The following is a 20,473-nucleotide window of genomic DNA, read 5'->3' on the forward strand; positions in this document are numbered from 1 at the left end:
ATAGCAGACCTACAAGCTCTATAGCAGACCTACAAGCTCTATAGCAGACCTAATAGCAGACCTACAAGCTCTATAGCAGACCTAATAGCAGACCTACAAGCTCTAATAGCTCTAATAGCAGACCTACAAGCTCCTTATAGCAGACCTACAAGACCTACAGACCTACAGACCTACAAGCTCTATAGCAGACCTAATAGCAGACCTACAAGCTCTATAGCAGACCTAATAGCAGACCTACAAGCTCTAATAGCTCTAATAGCAGACCTACAAGCTCCTTATAGCAGACCTACAAGACCTACAGACCTACAAGCTCTATAGCAGACCTATAGCAGACCTACAAGCTCTATAGCAGACCTAATAGCAGACCTACAAGCTCTAATAGCAGACCTACAAGCTACAAGCAGACCTACATAGCAGACCTACAAGCTCTATAGCAGACCTAATAGCAGACCTACAAGCTCTATAGCAGACCTATAGCAGACCTACAAGCAGACCTAATAGCAGACCTACAAGCAGACCTAATAGCAGACCTACAAGCTCTATAGCAGACCTATAGCAGACCTACAAGCAGACCTAATAGCAGACCTACAAGCAGACCTAATAGCAGACCTACAAGCTCTATAGCAGACCTATAGCAGACCTACAAGCAGACCTAATAGCAGACCTACAAGCTCTATAGCAGACCTATAGCAGACCTACAAGCAGACCTATAGCAGACCTACAAGCTCTATAGCAGACCTATAGCAGACCTACAAGCAGACCTATAGCAGACCTACAAGCTCTATAGCAGACCTATAGCAGACCTACAAGCTCTAATAGCTCTAATAGCAGACCTACAAGCTCTAATAGCTCTAATAGCAGACCTACAAGCTCTAATAGCTCTAATAGCAGACCTACAAGCTCTATAGCAGACCTATAGCAGATCTAATAGCAGACCTACAAGCAGACCTAATAGCAGACCTACAAGCTCGTATACTGATTTAAATAGCAGACCTACAAGCTCGTATACTGATTTTGAGAGTGACGTAATGAAGATATGTATCAATGCCGGGTTATAACTGGCTTTTAACCCATTCTGGACGGGAACCCCTTTTGGTGTTTAACTTTTAACTAAGCATTATGTTATACTTTAGCTGTTGAAAAATAGCAGATCTACAAGCTCATAGCGCGCCACCGAGTACATTTAGACCCACATGTTTGTGTCAGCGTGGATGATTACATTTATTTATTGATCAACTCTTGTCTTGATTGTTTAAACATGACGTCATGGACCGCTATGCTCCATAACAGGCTTGATAAGCCCAAAGCTTATTGATACCGGGTACTCGATAAGCCCAAAGCTTATTGATACCGGGTACTCGATAAGCCCAAAGCTTATTGATACCGGGTACTCGATAAGCCCAAAGTTTATTGATACCGGTTACTCGATAATCCCAAAGCTTATCGATACCGGGTACTGGATAAGCTTGTTATCCAGTACCAGGGTTTTGGGGTATGCAGGGGGTATGGAGGGTTTTGGGGTATGGAGGGGGTATGGAGGGTTTTGGGGTATGGAGGGGGTATGGAGGGTTTTGGGGTATGGAGGGGGTATGGAGGGGGTATGGAGGGTTTTGGGGTATGGAGGGGGTATGGAGGGGGTATGGAGGGTTTTGGGGTATGGAGGGGGTATGGAGGGTTTTGGGGTATGGAGGGGGTATGGAGGGTTTTGGGGTATGGAGGGGGTATGGAGGGGGTATTGAGGGTTTTGGGGTATGGAGGGGGTATGGAGGGTTTTGGGGTATGGAGGGGGTATGGAGGGTTTTGGGGGCGGAGCTCCATCTCTACTGATGACCAACATACTGACCACTGTGTTGTTTTTCTCTCGCAGATGAAGAAGATTTCCTCAAATCCTCCTCCGGCTAAATCAGCCAAGACTCCCCCAGGTGTGATAGATTCCCTTTTCTCTCTCTCTCACTCACCCACTCACTCACTCACCCACTCACTCACCCACTCACTCACTCACTCACTCACTCACCCACTCACCCACTCACTCACTCACCCACCCACTCACTCACTCACTCACCCACCCACTCACTCACTCACTCACTCACTCACTCACTCACCCACCCACTCACTCACTCACTCAGTCACTCACCCACCCACCCACTCACTCACCCACTCACCCACTCACCCACTCACTCACCCACTCACTCACTCACTCACTCACTCACTCACACTCACTCACTCACTCACTCACTCACCCACCCACCCACTCACTCACTCACTCACTCACTCACTCACTCACCCACCCACCCACCCACCCACTCAACCACCCACTCACTCACTCACCCACCCACCCACCCACCCACTCAACCACCCACTCACTCACTCACCCACCCACCCACCCACCCACTCAACCACCCACTCACTCACTCACTCACTCACTCACTCACCCACCCACCCACCCACCCACCCACTCAACCACCCACTCACTCACTCACTCACTCACTCACCCACCCACTCACTTGTGCTTGTAGATCTGCTATTTTCAAATGGCCGAAATGTATAGGGTTGAAGTGGTTAATGTATGTTTTCTAACCAAAATTAAAATCTCCAAAGTAACTAAACTAAAATTTTCCTGAACATTCCCCAGTGATCCTGACTGCTGCAGCACACGAGCCCAAAGCCAAGAGAGTACTTCTGGGTGAGTTACATGAACCCATTCTGGGTGAGTTACATGAACCCATTCTGGGTGAGTTACATCATTCAGGGTGAGTTACATCATTCAGGGTGAGTTACATCATTCAGGGTGAGTTACATCATTCAGGGTGAGTTACATGAACCCATTCTGGGTGAGTTACATCATTCAGGGTGAGTTACATCATTCAGGGTGAGTTACATCATTCTGGGTGAGTTACATCATTCAGGGTGAGTTACATGAACCCATTCTGGGTGAGTTACATCATTCAGGGTGAGTTACATCATTCAGGGTGAGTTACATCATTCAGGGTGAGTTACAACATTCTGGGTGAGTTACATCATTCAGGGTGAGTTACATCATTCAGGGTGAGTTACATCATTCAGGGTGAGTTACATCATTCAGGGTGAGTTACATCATTCTGGGTGAGTTACATCATTCAGGGTGAGTTACATCATTCTGGGTGAGTTACATCATTCTGGGTGAGTTACATCATTCAGGGTGAGTTACATCATTCAGGGTGAGTTACATCATTCAGGGTGAGTTACATCATTCTGGGTGAGTTACATCATTCTGGGTGAGTTACATCATTCTGGTCATTCAGGGTGAGTTACATCATTCTGGGTGAGTTACATCATTCAGGGTGAGTTACATCATTCTGGGTGAGTTACATCATTCTGGGTGAGTTACATCATTCAGGGTGAGTTACATCATTCAGGGTGAGTTACATCATTCAGGGTGAGTTACATCATTCTGGGTGAGTTACATCATTCAGGGTGAGTTACATCATTCTGGGTGAGTTACATCATTCTGGGTGAGTTACATCATTCAGGGTGAGTTACATTAACCCATTCTGGGTGAGTTACATCATTCAGGGTGAGTTACATGAACCCATTCTGGGTGAGTTACATCATTCAGGGTGAGTTACATGAACCCATTCTGGGTGAGTTACATCATTCAGGGTGAGTTACATCATTCAGGGTGAGTTACATCATTCAGGGTGAGTTACATCATTCAGGGTGAGTTACATCATTCTGGGTGAGTTACATGAACCCATTCTGGGTGAGTTACATCATTCAGGGTGAGTTACATCAATCAGGGTGAGTTACATCATTCAGGGTGAGTTACATCATTCAGGGTGAGTTACATCATTCAGGGTGAGTTACATGAACCCATTCTGGGTGAGTTACATCATTCAGGGTGAGTTACATCATTCAGGGTGAGTTACATGAACCCATTCTGGGTGAGTTACATCATTCAGGGTGAGTTACATCATTCAGGGTGAGTTACATGAACCCATTCTGGGTGAGTTACATCATTCAGGGTGAGTTACATCATTCAGGGTGAGTTACATGAACCCATTCTGGGTGAGTTACATCATTCAGGGTGAGTTACATCATTCAGGGTGAGTTACATGAACCCATTCTGGGTGAGTTACATCATTCAGGGTGAGTTACATCATTCTGGGTGAGTTACATCATTCAGGGTGAGTTACATCATTCAGGGTGAGTTACATGAACCCATTCTGGGTGAGTTACATCATTCAGGGTGAGTTACATCAGGGTGAGTTACATCATTCTGGGTGAGTTACATCATTCAGGGTGAGTTACATCATTCAGGGTGAGTTACATCATTCAGGGTGAGTTACATGAACCCATTCTGGGTGAGTTACATCATTCAGGGTGAGTTACATCATTCAGGGTGAGTTACATCATTCAGGGTGAGTTACATCATTCAGGGTGAGTTACATCATTCAGGGTGAGTTACATCATTCTGGGTGAGTTACATCATTCTGGGTGAGTTACATCATTCAGGGTGAGTTACATCATTCAGGGTGAGTTACATCATTCAGGGTGAGTTACATCATTCAGGGTGAGTTACATCATTCAGGGTGAGTTACATCATTCAGGGTGAGTTACATAATTCTGGGTGAGTTACATCATTCAGGGTGAGTTACATCATTCAGGGTGAGTTACATGAACCCATTCTGGGTGAGTTACATCATTCAGGGTGAGGATGAGGTTTTAACCCTGTGAGAACCACTGACATAGAAACATGAGGTTTAACCCTGTGAAACATAGAAACATGAGGTTTTAACCCTATGAGAACAACTGATATAGAAACATGAGGTTTTAACCCTGTGAGAACCACTGACATAGAAACATGAGGTTTAACCCTGTGAGAACCACTGACATAGAAACATGAGGTTTAACCCTGTGAGAACCACTGACACAGAAACATGAGGTTTTAACCCTGTGAGAACCACTGACATAGAAACATGAGGTTTAACCCTGTGAGAACCACTGACATAGAAACATGAGGTTTTAACCCTGTGAGAACCACTGACATAGAAACATGAGGTTTTAACCCTATGAGAACAACTGATATAGAAACATGAGATTTTAACCCTGTGAGAACCACTGACATAGAAACATGAGGTTTAACCCTGTGAGAACCACTGACATAGAAACATGAGGTTTAACCCTGTGAGAACCACTGACATAGAAACATGAGGTTTAACCCTGTGAGAACCACTGACATAGAAACATGAGGTTTAACCATGTGAGAACCACTGACATAGAAACATGAGGTTTAACCCTGTGAGAACCACTGATATAGAAACACAAGGTTTTTCAGAAAACTGTCAGGATTTAGAAGACATTTATAGAATTGTCTAATCGTTTCTATAAATCGACTAAATCGACTAAATGAGTTAATGTTTCACCAAAACCACCGAGTCATGTAAAACAGCCCCTCCCCCTGGGACCACCTGGAACTGTCTGACACCATGACCCCCCCCCCCCCCCCCTCACCTTTGAACCCCTCCCCCCCACCTGCTGTCCAATCAGAGGAGGCTCCTCCCCCTAAGCTGGACCCTATAGTGGAGATGTCCGAGGAGGACAGAGGTACCCCCCCGAACCCAACCCCCCCCCCCCCCCCCCCTCCCCCCGGAGCCTCGCATGCCCTCTGTGAATTATAGTTGGGGAAATGTAGCTAAATGTGTGGCAAATCTGCAGAACAAATTTAAAGTTTACCACTAGCTTTCTTCACAAAAGGTCAAGGCCCCAGTGAGGCTCTTCAACGTTGAAGCACTGGGCCCTAGTGGTAAGAGGAGGGACTACGGGCGGACCCGTGGATTCATGACCGGGAAACCCCGTGCAGCTGGGCTTGGCTTTAACATTGAGTGCTCGGTTGCACTTCCGCATTTGACCACCAAAAAATGTGGTGGTCAAATGCGGGAGTAGACGTTGTGAGACGGTTCTTCCGGGTGCTTCAAAACACCACTGAGCAACTTCCACTGACATGAATAGAGGGGGGGTGGGGCGGAGCTTCCCAGTTCAGTCTATCCTTCTTTATACTCTATGCAGAAGGTGTCTAGAGTCACACCTCAATTTGTTCCAACGCAAACTCCCTTCATGGGAAACGTTGGGCTACCGTCAACACCCTCTATATGCTGACAACAATGATCCTGAATGCATTGCAAGCATTTAACGTTTTGCACCAAAAACACTCCTTTGGAAAAGTGGATGTATGGACGTGTTTAGCCAAAACAAAATGCTTGCAATGCATTCAGAATCATGAAAGCCCCCTAGTTTTACGCGTCACATGCATTCCGGGGCGGGAACCCCTTTTGGTGTTTCAAACATTATGTTATAATTTAGCTATTGGAAAATAGCAGATCTACAAGCTCGTAGCGTGCCACCGCTACGAGCTTGTAGGTCTGCTATTTTTGAAAAATCGTGAAAATATTTATTTCAGAAAACTGGAGGTTGTTGATGGAGGTTGTTGATGGTAGCCCAACTTTCAGCAGCAAAGTTTCGACCATGAAGGGAGTTGGCTTGGAACAAATTGAGAGCTGATAGTAGACACTTTAATGAAGAATTCTAGTGGTATAAGCATTCATTTAGCAGATGTGAAACAATCTTCGCCAACTTTCCCGAACTATTCTCTCTGCATGCTGCAATGCTGCATGCTGTCTAAGACATGCTCTCTTCATGCTCTAAGTCATGCTCTAAGTCTAAGTCATGCTCTAAGTCTAAGTCATGCTCTAAGTCTAAGTCATGCTCTAAGTCTAAGTCATGCTCTAAGTCTAAGTCATGCTCAAAGTCTGTCTAAGACTTAGACAGACTTAGAGCATGACTAGAGCAGACCTGTTCAGCATGCAGAGAGTATGACTTAGACTCTAAGTCATGCTCTCTGCATGCTGAACAGGTCACCGCTGTTGGCTGTAGCTCTGGTCCACATCACGCTGTTGGCTGTAGCTCGGGTCCACATCACGCTGTTGGCTGTAGCTCTGGTCCACATCACGCTGTTGGCTGTAGCTCTGGTCCACATCACGCTGTTGGCTGTAGCTCTGGTCCACATCACGCTGTTGGCTGTAGCTCTGGTCCACATCACGCTGTTGGCTGTAGCTCTGGTCCACATCACGCTGTTGGCTGTAGCTCTGGTCCACATCACGCTGTTGGCTGTAGCTCTTGTCCACATCACGCTGTTGGCTGTAGCTCGGGTCCACATCACGCTGTTGGCTGTAGCTCTGGTCCACATCACGCTGTTGGCTGTAGCTCTGGTCCACATCACGCTGTTGGCTGTAGCTCTGGTCCACATCACGCTGTTGGCTGTAGCTCGGGTCCACATCACGCTGTTGGCTGTAGCTCTGGTCCACATCACGCTGTTGGCTGTAGCTCTGGTCCACATCACGCTGTTGGCTGTAGCTCTGGTCCACATCACGCTGTTGGCTGTAGCTCTGGTCCACATCACGCTGTTGGCTGTAGCTCTGGTCCACATCACGCTGTTGGCTGTAGCTCTGGTCCACATCACGCTGTTGGCTGTAGCTCTGGTCCACATCACGCTGTTGGCTGTAGCTCTGGTCCACATCACGCTGTTGGCTGTAGCTCTGGTCCACATCACGCTGTTGGCTGTAGCTCTGGTCCACATCACGCTGTTGGCTGTAGCTCTGGTCCACATCACGCTGTTGGCTGTAGCTCTGGTCCACATCACGGGACACACTGTTGTTGTTCTGAGACAGGACTTCTCAAGCTGTTCATTCCTCAACCCATAGTATTATATTATTATATTATTATTATTATTGAGTGGTGTAAACCACTCCTACAACTGGCTTTGTTAGTGCTCAAAAAATGAGCATGGTTGCTATGTTCACCCTGTTCACCCGGGTATGATTTCACCACTCCTACAACTGGCTTTGTTAGTCTGTGCTCAAAAAATGAGCATGGTTGCTATGTTCACCCTGTTCACCCGGGTATGATTTCACCACTCCTACAACTGGCTTTGTTAGTCTGTGCTCAAAAAATGAGCATGGTTGCTATGTTCACCCTGTTCACCCGGGTGTGATTTCATTACGTCAGACATGATTTCATTACGTCAGACAGGCTTACACCACTCAGTTCACACGGGTGTGATTTTTATATTATTGAGTGGTGTAAACCACTCCTACGACTGGCTTTGTTAGTTTACGTGTCTGTCTGTCTGTCTGTCTGTCTGTCTGTCTGTCTGTTCGTACCAAAAAATGAGCATGGTTGATGCTGATTGGTTGATGCTGATTTCATTACGTCAGACATTACGTCAGACCACAGCTGATCAGGCTATATAACACCTTACACCACTCAGTTCACACAGGTGTGATTATTATGTTATGAGGGACATTTTTGGGGCGTTTTCTCTCCAGTGCGGCAGCTGTTGGTCTGTCAGAATATTCTCCCTTGCTCGATAATGTTACATGTAACTCCGTACAGAGGAACAGATGGAACCAAATGGACCCATGAATTGAGTTGAGTTGTGCAATCCAGTCTAGGATCGCTAAAGAAGGAAAGGCCAAGCCAAAATAATAAGAAGAAATCAGCGATCCGGTTTGTGGGTAATGGGTTAAATATATAGTTTATGAACAGCTGATTCAGTCTCTGCAAGGCCTTCCATGTGTGTCTGTTGTCTGTGTTGTTTTCTCATGACGGTTGCTTTGTCCACCCGAGCTCACATTTGTAGCAGGATTTTTCCCGACGTGACGCGTGTTCCTTCGATGTGATTGGTTAGACTCTGACGTGTTCCTTGGATGTGATTGGTTAGACTCTGACGTGTTCCTTGGATGTGATTGGCTAGACTCTGACGTGTTCCTTGGATGTGATTGGTTAGACTCTGACGTGTTCCTTGGATGTGATTGGTTAGACTCTGACGTGTTCCTTGGATGTGATTGGTTAGACTCTGACGTGTTCCTTGGATGTGATTGGTTAGACTGTGACGTGTTCCTTGGATGTGATTGGCTAGACTCTGACGTGTTCCTTGGTTGTGATTGGTTAGACTCTGACGTGTTCCTTGGATGTGATTGGTTAGACTCTGACGTGTTCCTTGGATGTGATTGGCTAGACTCTGACGTGTTCCTTCGATGTGATTGGTTAGACTCTGACGTGTTCCTTGGATGTGATTGGTTAGACTCTGACGTGTTCCTTGGATGTGATTGGTTAGACTCTGACGTGTTCCTTGGTTGTGATTGGTTAGACTCTGACGTGTTCCTTGGATGTGATTGGTTAGACTCTGACGTGTTCCTTGGATGTGATTGGTTAGACTCTGACGTGTTCCTTGGATGTGATTGGTTAGACTGTGACGTGTTCCTTGGATGTGATTGGCTAGACTCTGACGTGTTCCTTGGATGTGATTGGCTAGACTCTGACGTGTTCCTTGGATGTGATTGGTTAGACTCTGACGTGTTCCTTGGATGTGATTGGCTCCCTAGACTCGAGCAGCATCTCCGAACGACCTGCAGTGAAGAAGAGGTCGGAGAGGTCAGAGGTCAGACGTGGGGTCACGACGGCCAACGCTCTGAGGAAGAACCCAAACATCAGGAAGGAGCTCCGGCCGGTCCTGGAGCAGGCTCTGATGGAGAAGATGGAGCACCTGGGGGTGAAGGTTAGTACTGCAGGCTCTGATGGAGAAGATGGAGCACCTGGGGGTGAAGGTAGGTACTGCAGGCTCTGGTGGAGAAGATGGAACACCTGGGGGTGAAGGTAGGTACTGCAGGCTCTGATGGAGAAGATGGAACACCTGGGGGTGAAGGTAGGTACTGCAGGCTCTGATGGAGAAGATGGAGCACCTGGGGGTGAAGGTAGGTACTGCAGGCTCTGATGGAGAAGATGGAACACCTGGGGGTGAAGGTAGGTACTGCAGGCTCTGATGGAGAAGATGGAACACCTGGGGGTGAAGGTAGGTACTGCAGGCTCTGATGGAGAAGATGGAACACCTGGGGGTGAAGGTAGGTACTGCAGGCTCTGATGGAGAAGATGGAACACCTGGGGGTGAAGGTAGGTACTGCAGGCTCTGATGGAGAAGATGGAGCACCTGGGGGTGAAGGTAGGTACTGCAGGCTCTGATGGAGAAGATGGAACACCTGGGGGTGAAGGTTAGTACTGCAGGCTCTGATGGAGAAGATGGAGCACCTGGGGGTGAAGGTAGGTACTGCAGGCTCTGATGGAGAAGATGGAGCACCTGGGGGTGAAGGTAGGTACTGCAGGCTCTGATGGAGAAGATGGAACACCTGGGGGTGAAGGTTAGTACTGCAGGCTCTGATGGAGAAGATGGAACACCTGGGGGTGAAGGTAGGTACTGCAGGCTCTGATGGAGAAGATGGAGCACCTGGGGGTGAAGGTAGGTACTGCAGGCTCTGATGGAGAAGATGGAGAGGATGGGGGTTACTCTGGTATGAGATATAGTTATGATATGATATGGATATGGTAACCCGGGAACTGTTTGTTAGGTCAGTTTTTATCAAGTAGAGACTGGAGGAAATCACTGTGACCCTAAACTAGAACTGCACTCTGTCCAGTGCAGTTAGTAGTAGCAGAGCACGCAAGTACTGTCGACCGCTACGAACTCTCAAATCTCAGCCTCTGTAAAACATTGGAATTAAATACGGAAGTTGCGTTAGAATATAACGGCTGTCAATGGTGACGTAATTACGATATGTTTCAATATTGGTTGGTAACAGGTAACGTATGTATGTATGTATGTACAGTATGTATGTATGTATGTATGTATGTATGTATGTATGTATGTATGTATGTATGTATGTATGTATGTATGTATGTATGTATGTATGTATTTGGTTAAAATGGGTAAGGTTTAAAAAAAAAGGCAAAAGCATGCTCTGTTGCACTGGCCTAAAAGTGGGTCCTCTAAAACTGCTTCAACTTCTGAGAATGTGTTTGGTTCATTAGCCACCAGATGGCATACCTTATAAGTATGTATGTATGTCTGTATGTCTGTATGTATGTATGTATTTAAAAGGGGGGCTTTTTTTGTAAAATCCCAGCCTACAATACCTTCATATATTTAAAATCCAATGTAAGGTTACCAGTGAAGGGCAACCTGCCTATTCACTGGGGACTATGCAAGGCAGAGGCGTCCACCCCCCTGAGTCCAAGTTAGACTAGACCGCATACCTAAATGTATGTATGTATGTATGTATGTATGTATGTAAGTTGTAAGTACTATACTGTCGTCGGCTGGCCTTTTTACGTGTGTATGCTCGGTAGGTATATAATACTGTCGATGGTGACGTAATTAAGATATGTTTCAATTTACAATTTACAATTTAGGCATTTATCAGACGCTCTTAATCCAGAGTGACTTACATTAGGCAAGAACAAAAGCATGGGAATACATCACATATATAAAATGCATTTATCAAGAAACATGCGTAAGCTAAGAACGTAATTAGAACATATATATATAATGACACTATACATATTAACTATACATATATACTATACTATGCTATACTTATCTACTATGATGTGCTATGACTACATACAATGCAATTATTGTGCTGTCTACATGACATGCTATAAGTCTGTTTCAAATGCTATCTAAGTCTAAAAAGTGCTATCTAAGGGGGTAGGATAAGTGCTATGGGCCATGATGGAGTCTGAAAAGGTGGGTCTTCAGACTACGGCGGAAGATTGGGAGTGATGCTGCAGTTCTGATTGCAACGGGGAGTGCATTCCACAGTTTTGGGGCCAGAAGGGAGAAGAGTTTGGGACATGTGGAGCGTTGTCCCGGCGTTTTTAGTGAGGGTACTTCCAGCTTTCCTGCGTTGGCTGATCTGAGTGTTTGTATTGTTCAATCATGCTTGCAAGATATGGGGGAGCCATACCTTTGGTTGCTTTGAATGCCAGCATCAGAGTTTTGTATTCTGTGCGGGCAGCGACTGGGAGCCAGTGCAGGGAGCGGAGCAGGGGGGAGACATGTGAGAATTTTGGCTGGTTGAAGACCAGACGAGCTGCGGCATTTTGGATCAGTTGGAGAGGCTTAAGTGCACATGCCGGTAGGCCAGTAAGGAGCGAATTACAATAGTCAAGTTTTGACAAGACTGTTGTCTGGATTAGGAGCTGGGCTGATTCCTGGGTGAGGAACGGTCTAATTCGTCGTATGTTATAGAGTGTGAACCTACAGGATCGAGTGACAGCTGTGATGTGAGTTTTAAACGAGAGCTGACTGTCCAGGACAACAACAAGGTTCCTGGCTGTTGGGACAGACGTTACCAGGGCGTTGTCTACGGAAATAGTTAGCTCCCGCATAGGGCAGGACTTAGCTGGGAAGAAGAGAAGCTCAGTCTTGTCTGGGTTCAGCTTGAAGTGGTTGGAGGTTGGAGGTTGGAGGTTTCAATGTCGGGTGGATTAAAGGTAATGTTTCTATGTATACATGTATGTAATCTGAAACATATCTTTATTACGTCACCATCTAAAGCCAGTTATAACCCGGCATTGATACATATCTTCATTACGTCTCCATCTAAAGCCAGTTATAACACAGCATTGATACATATCTTCATTACGTCACCATCTAAAGCCAGTTATAACCTGGCATTGATACATATCTTTATTACGTCACCATCTAAAGCCAGTTATAACCTGGCATTGATACATATCTTTATTACGTCACCATCTAAAGCCAGTTATAACCTGGCATTGATACATATCTTTATTACGTCACCATCTAAAGCCAGTTATAACCCGACATTGATACATATCTTTATTACGTCACCATCAAAAGCCAGTTATAACCTGGCATTGATACATATCTTTATTACGTCACCATCAAAAGCCAGTTATAACACAGCATTGATACATATCTTCATTACGTCACCATCTAAAGCCAGTTATACCCCGACATTGATACATATCTTTATTACGTCACCATCTAAAGCCAGTTATAACCTGGCATTGATACATATCTTCATTACGTCACCATCTAAAGCCAGTTATAACCTGGCATTGATACATATCTTTATTACGTCACCATCTAAAGCCAGTTATAACCTGGCATTGATACATATCTTTATTACGTCACCATCTAAAGCCAGTTATAACCCGACATTGATACATATCTTTATTACGTCACCATCAAAAGCCAGTTATAACCTGGCATTGATACATATCTTTATTACGTCACCATCAAAAGCCAGTTATAACACAGCATTGATACATATCTTTATTACGTCACCATCTAAAGCCAGTTATAACCTGGCATTGATACATATCTTCATTACGTCACCATCAAAAGCCAGTTATAACACAGCATTGATACATATCTTTATTACGTCTCCATCTAAAGCCAGTTATAACCTGGCATTGATACATATCTTTATTACGTCTCCATCTAAAGCCAGTTATAACACAGCATTGATACATATCTTTATTACGTCACCATCAAAAGCCAGTTATAACCTGGCATTGATACATATCTTCATTACGTCACCATCTAAAGCCAGTTATAACCCGACATTGATACATATCTTTATTACGTCTCCATCTAAAGCCAGTTATAACCCGACATTGATACATATCTTCATTACGTCACCATCAATACCAGTGTTGTTTAGTTTTAGTTGTAGTCTCTTGAATAGTTTTCATTTAGTTTTAGTCACATTTTAGTCTCCTGGAATGCTTTAGTGTTTAGTCTAGTTTTAGTCGACTAAATATCATAAGATTCTAGTCGACTAAATCTACAGTTGATTTAGTCGACTAAAATGTATTTTGGTGGGTCTTGATGCCGTCGTAATGGCTGTTTTTACACTTGCTGAAAATAGCAGATCTACAAGCTCACAACGCGTCGCAGCGTCCTATTTTCAGCATGACTTATACTGAATCTATTGTCCACTAGTCCCTTCCTAACATTTTAGTTTAGTTTTCATTTATTGACCAAACAGTAACAGTATGTTCAGTCATAGTTTTAGTCATCATGGCTTAGTTTTTATTTAGTTTTTGTCAGTGAAGAAAAAAAAAGTAGTCGACGAACATTTTTCGTCAGTATTAGTCGATGAAATCAACACTGATCAATACCTACCAAGCATACACGTGCATTGGTACCAGCACGACCACAATACGTGTGGGCTCTACTTGGTACCAGCACGACCACAATACGTGTGCTCTCTACTTGGTACCGGAACGACCACAATACGTGTGCCCTCTGCTTGGTACCAGCACGACCACAATACGTGTGGGCTCTACTTGGTACCAGCACGACCACAATACGTGTGGGCTCTACTTGGTACCAGCACGACCACAATACGTGTGCCCTCTGCTTGGTACCGGAACGACCACAATACGTGTGCCCTCTGCTTGGTACCAGAACGACCACAATACGTGTGCGGTCTGCTTGGTACCAGCACGACCACAATACGTGTGCCCTCTGCTTGGTACCAGAACGACCACAATACGTGTGCTCTCTGCTTGGTACCGGAACGACCACAATACGTGTGCGGTCTGCTTGGTACCGGAACGACCACAATACGTGTGCCCTCTGCTTGGTACCGGAACGACCACAATACGTGTGCCCTCTGCTTGGTACCAGCACGACCACAATACGTGTGGGCTCTGCTTGGTACCGGAACGACCACAATACGTGTGGGCTCTGCTTGGTACCGGAACGACCACAATACGTGTGCCCTCTGCTTGGTACCAGCAGGACCACAATACGTGTGCCCTCTGCTTGGTACCAGCAGGACCACAATACGTGTGCACTCTGCTTGGTACCGGAACGACCACAATACGTGTGCCCTCTGCTTGGTACCGGAACGACCACAATACGTGTGGGCTCTGCTTGCGCAAATAATAACTCAACGGATCCGTCCCGTCTCTTCCAGGACCAGAGAGGTCTGAGCAGCAAGCAGCTCCGCTCCATCCTGGCTCGCCTGCACTCCGACAGGGAGAACACAGCCAGGAGCACGCCCGACTACTGGCTCCACCGAGAGGCCGTGACCCGGGCCCTGGAGGCCCGGGTGAGGCAGGGAGCCAGGGACCACCAGGGGACCCGGGACCACATTCAGGGGGCCAGGGACCACCAGGAGACCCGGGACAGCCATCCCACAGAGCCCAGGGCCAGAGCCAAGTACTCGCCACAAGGTAAAAAATCCATTTCAACTAAAGCATCTTTGGGAGTTCACCCTAGCACGACACTCAGTCTCTGAATTTTTTATTTTGTTTCACTTCATCACTCAGACTGAAAGACCTCCCCTCCCCCGTAGTGAGGGGTCTACTCTAGCCTGACACTCAGACTGAAAGACCTCCCCTCCCCTGCCCCGTAGTGAGGAGTCTACTCTAGCCTGACACTCAGACTGAAAGACCTCCCCTCCCCCGTAGTGAGGGGTCTACTCTAGCCTGACACTCAGACTGAAAGACCTCCCCTCCCCTGCCCCGTAGTGAGGGGTCTACTCTAGCCTGACACTCAGACTGAAAGACCTCCCCTCCCCCGTAGTGAGGGGTCTACTCTAGCCTGACACTCAGACTGAAAGACCTCCCCTCCCCTGCCCCGTAGTGAGGAGTCTACTCTAGCCTGACACTCAGACTGAAAGACCTCCCCTCCCCCGTAGTGAGGGGTCTACTCTAGCCTGACACTCAGACTGAAAGACCTCCCCTCCCCTGCCCCGTAGTGAGGGGTCTACTCTAGCCTGACACTCAGACTGAAAGACCTCCCCTCCCCCGTAGTGAGGGGTCTACTCTAGCCTGACACTCAGACTGAAAGACCTCCCCTCCCCTCCCCCGTAGTGAGGGGTCTACTCTTGCCTGACACTCAGACTGAAAGACCTCAATTTAGGCATTTAGCAGACGCTCTTAATCCAGAGCGATTTACATTAAGCAATAACAAAAGCATGGCATACATCACATATATAAAAAGTAGTTATCATGAATCATAAACTAAGAACGTAACAGTGGAGTATCTATGTTAACTATACATACTATACTATATAATATATTATACATGTGTACTATAAAGTGCTATGACTACATAAAGTGCAATTCTAGAGCTGTCTACGTAACAAGCTATAGGTCTGTTTAAAATACTATCTAAGTCTACATAATGTGCTATCTAAGGGGCTAGGCTAGGGCAAGTGCTACGGGCCATGGTGGAGCCTGAAGAGGTGGGTTTTCAGACTACGGCGGAAGATTGGGAGTGAGGCTGCAGTTCTGACTGTGATGGGAAGTGCATTCCATAGTTTTGGAGCCAGAAGGGAGAAGAGTTTGGGACGTGTGGAGCGTTGTCCCGGCGTTTTTAGTGAAGGTACCTCCAGCTTCCCTGTGTTGGCTGATCTGAGTGCGTGGGAGGGTTTGTAGGGTACGATCATACTTGTGAGATATGGGGGAGCCATGCCTTTGGTTGCTTTGAATGCCAGCATCAGAGTTTTGTATTCTGTGCGGGCAGCGACCGGGAGCCAATGGAGGAAGCGGAGAAGGGGGGTGACGTGTGAGAATTTTGTCTGGTTGAAGACCAAGCGGGCTGCGGCATTTTGGATCAGTTGGAGGGGCTTAAGTGCACATGCCGGTAGGCCAGTAAGGAGGGAGTTACAATAGTCAAGTTTTGACAAGACTGTTGTCTGGATTAGGAGCTGGGCTGACTCCTGGGTGAGGAACGGTCTAATTCGTCGTATGTTGTAGAGTGTAAACCTACAGGATCTAGTGACAGCTGTGATGTGTGTTTTGAACGAGAGCTGACTGTCCAGGACAACACCAAGGTTCCTGGCTGTCGGGACAGACTTTACCAGGGCGTTGTCTACGGAGATAACATAATGCTTAAAACATGGGTTCCTCGCGTGCTACGAGCTTGTAGGTCTGCTATTTTTGAAAAATAGTGAAAATATTTATTTCAGAAAACTGGAGGATCAACTAAACGTGTGTGTGTGTGTGTGTGTGTGTGTGTGTGTGTGTGTGTGTGTGTGTGTGTGTGTGTGTGTGTGTGTGTGTGTGTGTGTGTGTGTGTGTGTGTGTGTGTGTGTGTGTGTGTGTGTGTGTGTGTGTGTGTGTGTGTGTGTGTGTGCGCGCGCGTGCGTGCGTAGCCTCTCAGAGCAGACCCCAGACAGGGGGTCTACGGTCGGGCCATGTGACCCAGGTGGTCCAACAGGTGGTGCGGACCCCCCAGCCGGCCCCGCGGAGCAGGACCGGACCCCCCGCCCCCACCAAGACCTCCACCCCCCACAGCTACAGGACCACCACGCCCAAGTAGGCCCGGTTCTTTTCTCTTAACCCATTTAGCGCTAGCATTTATTGAAAAATCACACCCGTGTGAACTGAGTGGTGTAAGTTCTTATATAGACTGATCAAATGTGGTCTGACGTAATGTCTGACGTAATGAAATCACACCCGTGTGAACTGGGTGACCATAGCAACCATGCTCATGTTTTTGTACGAACAGACACGTAAACTAACAGTTGTAGGAGTGGTTTACACCACTCAAAAATTAGGATCTAATTCACGCCAGCATTTTTTTTATTTTTGGCTCTTATTTTGAAAAGCCACAGTTCCAGACTTCCGGTAGGGAGCTTATCCTAGGAGGTTGAACAGGTCCCGTTCAACTGTTGTTTACAATATGGGTCCATGCCAGTGCACTTGGGGGCTCCTCATCGCCGGCTCTGTGACAATTGACAAAGGTCTTCGGCAATGGTGGTAAGCGTTAACGACCGCCCGGGGTTATTTATCTTAGACCCATTCAGAAACGGGTCTCATGGTCGCAGGCAACGTATTTCCTGTAGGCGGAGACGACATATCTGCGGTTTAAACCGGCACCTCCTTCTACTACAGTGAACGGTAGAGTGACTGATGTTAGTCTGCCTCAAACGTTACTGTTTTACCTGCTTTTTACTAACACTAACATTACATAGATGCCCAGAACATCGGGATGAACCTGTGTAGTTTATGGCTGCTCCAACAGTAGAGATGAACCTGTGTAGTTTATGGCTGCTCCAACAGTAGTAGAGATGAACCTGTGTAGTTTATGGCTGCTCCAACAGTAGAGATGAACCTGTGTAGTTTATGGCTGCTCCAACAGTAGTAGAGATGAACCTGTGTAGTTTATGGCTGCTCCAACAGTAGAGATGAACCTGTGTAGTTTATGGCTGCTCCAACAGTAGAGATGAACCTGTGTAGTTTATGGCTGCTCCAACAGTAGAGATGAACCTGTGTAGTTTATGGCTGCTCCAACAGTAGAGATGAACCTGTGTAGTTTATGGCTGCTCCAACAGTAGTAGAGATGAACCTGTGTAGTTTATGGCTGCTCCAACAGTAGAGATGAACCTGTGTAGTTTATGGCTGCTCCTACAGTAGAGATGAACCTGTGTAGTTTATGGCTGCTCCAACAGTAGAGATGAACCTGTGTAGTTTATGGCTGCTCCAACAGTAGAGATGAACCTGTGTAGTTTATGGCTGCTCCAACAGTAGAGATGAACCTGTGTAGTTTATGGCTGCTCCAACAGTAGTAGAGATGAACCTGTGTAGTTTATGGCTGCTCCAACAGTAGAGATGAACCTGTGTCGTTTATGGCTGCTCCAACAGTAGAGATGAACCTGTGTAGTTTATGGCTGCTCCAACAGTAGAGATGAACCTGTGTAGTTTATGGCTGCTCCAACAGTAGTAGAGATGAACCTGTGTAGTTTATGGCTGCTCCAACAGTAGAGATGAACCTGTGTAGTTTATGGCTGCTCCAACAGTAGAGATGAACCTGTGTAGTTTAATGCTGCTCCAACAGTAGAGATGAACCTGTGTAGTTTATTGCTGCTCCAACAGTAGAGATGAACCTGTGTAGTTTATGGCTGCTCCAACAGTAGAGATGAACCTGTGTAGTTTATGGCTGCTCCAACAGTAGAGATGCACCTGTGTAGTTTATGGCTGCTCCAACAGTAGAGATGAACCTGTGTAGTTTATGGCTGCTCCAACAGTAGAGATGAACCTGTGTAGTTTATGGCTGCTCCAACAGTAGAGATGAACCTGTGTAGTTTATTGCTGCTCCAACAGTAGAGATGAACCTGTGTAGTTTATGGCTGCTCCAACAGTAGATATGAACCTGTGTAGTTTATGGCTGCTCCAACAGTAGAGATGAACCTGTGTAGTTTATGGCTGCTCCAACAGTAGTAGAGATGAACCTGTGTAGTTTATGGCTGCTCCAACAGTAGAGATGAACCTGTGTAGTTTATGGCTGCTCCAACAGTAGTAGAGATGAACCTGTGTAGTTTATGGCTGCTCCAACAGTAGAGATGAACCTGTGTAGTTTATGGCTGCTCCAACAGTAGAGATGAACCTGTGTAGTTTATGGCTGCTCCAACAGTAGAGATGAACCTGTGTAGTTTATGGCTGCTCCAACAGTAGAGATGAACCTGTGTAGTTTATGGCTGCTCCAACAGTAGTAGAGATGAACCTGTGTAGTTTATGGCTGCTCCAACAGTAGAGATGAACCTGTGTAGTTTATGGCTGCTCCAACAGTAGTAGAGATGAACCTGTGTAGTTTATGGCTGCTCCAACAGTAGAGATGAACCTGTGTAGTTTATGGCTGCTCCAACAGTAGAGATGAACCTGTGTAGTTTATGGCTGCTCCAACAGTAGAGATGAACCTGTGTAGTTTATGGCTGCTCCTACAGTAGAGATGAACCTGTGTAGTTTATGGCTGCTCCAACAGTAGTAGAGATGAACCTGTGTAGTTTATGGCTGCTCCAACAGTAGAGATGAACCTGTGTAGTTTATGGCTGCTCCAACAGTAGAGATGAACCTGTGTAGTTTATGGCTGCTCCAACAGTAGAGATGAACCTGTGTAGTTTAATGCTGCTCCAAAAGTAGAGATGAACCTGTGTAGTTTATGGCTGCTCCAACAGTAGAGATGAACCTGTGTAGTTTATGGCTGCTCCAACAGTAGAGATGAACCTGTGTAGTTTATGGCTGCTCCAACAGTAGAGATGAACCTGTGTAGTTTATGGCTGCTCCAACAGTAGAGATGAACCTGTGTAGTTTATGGCTGCTCCAACAGTAGAGATGAACCTGTGTAGTTTATGGCTGCTCCAACAGTAGTAGAGATGAACCTGTGTAGTTTATGGCTGCTCCAACAGTAGAGATGAACCTGTGTAGTTTATGGCTGCTCCAACAGTAGTAGAGATGAACCTGTGTAGTTTATGGCTGCTCCAACAGTAGAGATGAACCTGTGTAGTTTATGGCTGCTCCAACAGTAGAGATGAACCTGTGTAGTTTATGGCTGCTCCAACAGTAGTAGAGATGAACCTGTGTAGTTTATGGCTGCTCCAACAGTAGAGATGAACCTGTGTAGTTTATGGATGCTCCAACAGTAGAGATGAACCTGTGTAGTTTATGGCTGCTCAAACAGTAGAGATGAACCTGTGTAGTTTATGGCTGCTCCAACAGTAGAGATGAACCTGTGTAGTTTATGGCTGCTCCAACAGTAGAGATGAACCTGTGTAGTTTATGGCTGCTCCAACAGTAGAGATGAACCTGTGTAGTTTATGGCTGCTCCAACAGTAGA

At 46.2% G+C, this 20,473-nt stretch overlaps 1 protein-coding gene across 1 annotated transcript in view; it reads left to right on the forward strand.

The window, feature by feature from the left end:
* LOC306917775 (cilium assembly protein DZIP1-like) overlaps nt 1–20,473 on the forward strand; it is a gene marked incomplete at its 5' end in the record, with an annotated part of 88,109 nt that overhangs the window by 26,312 nt on the left and 41,324 nt on the right. The window contains 5 exons of the mRNA XM_079530684.1: nt 1,868–1,922; nt 2,633–2,683; nt 9,420–9,592; nt 14,826–15,084; nt 17,013–17,175. Coding sequence (XP_079386810.1) covers nt 1,868–1,922; nt 2,633–2,683; nt 9,420–9,592; nt 14,826–15,084; nt 17,013–17,175 — 701 coding nt within the window. The remainder of the gene's footprint in view (nt 1–1,867; nt 1,923–2,632; nt 2,684–9,419; nt 9,593–14,825; nt 15,085–17,012; nt 17,176–20,473) is intronic.

Source organism: Electrona antarctica, assembly GCF_951216825.1.
Source record: "Electrona antarctica genome assembly, contig: scaffold_55, whole genome shotgun sequence".
NCBI classification, from domain to species: domain Eukaryota; kingdom Metazoa; phylum Chordata; class Actinopteri; order Myctophiformes; family Myctophidae; genus Electrona; species Electrona antarctica.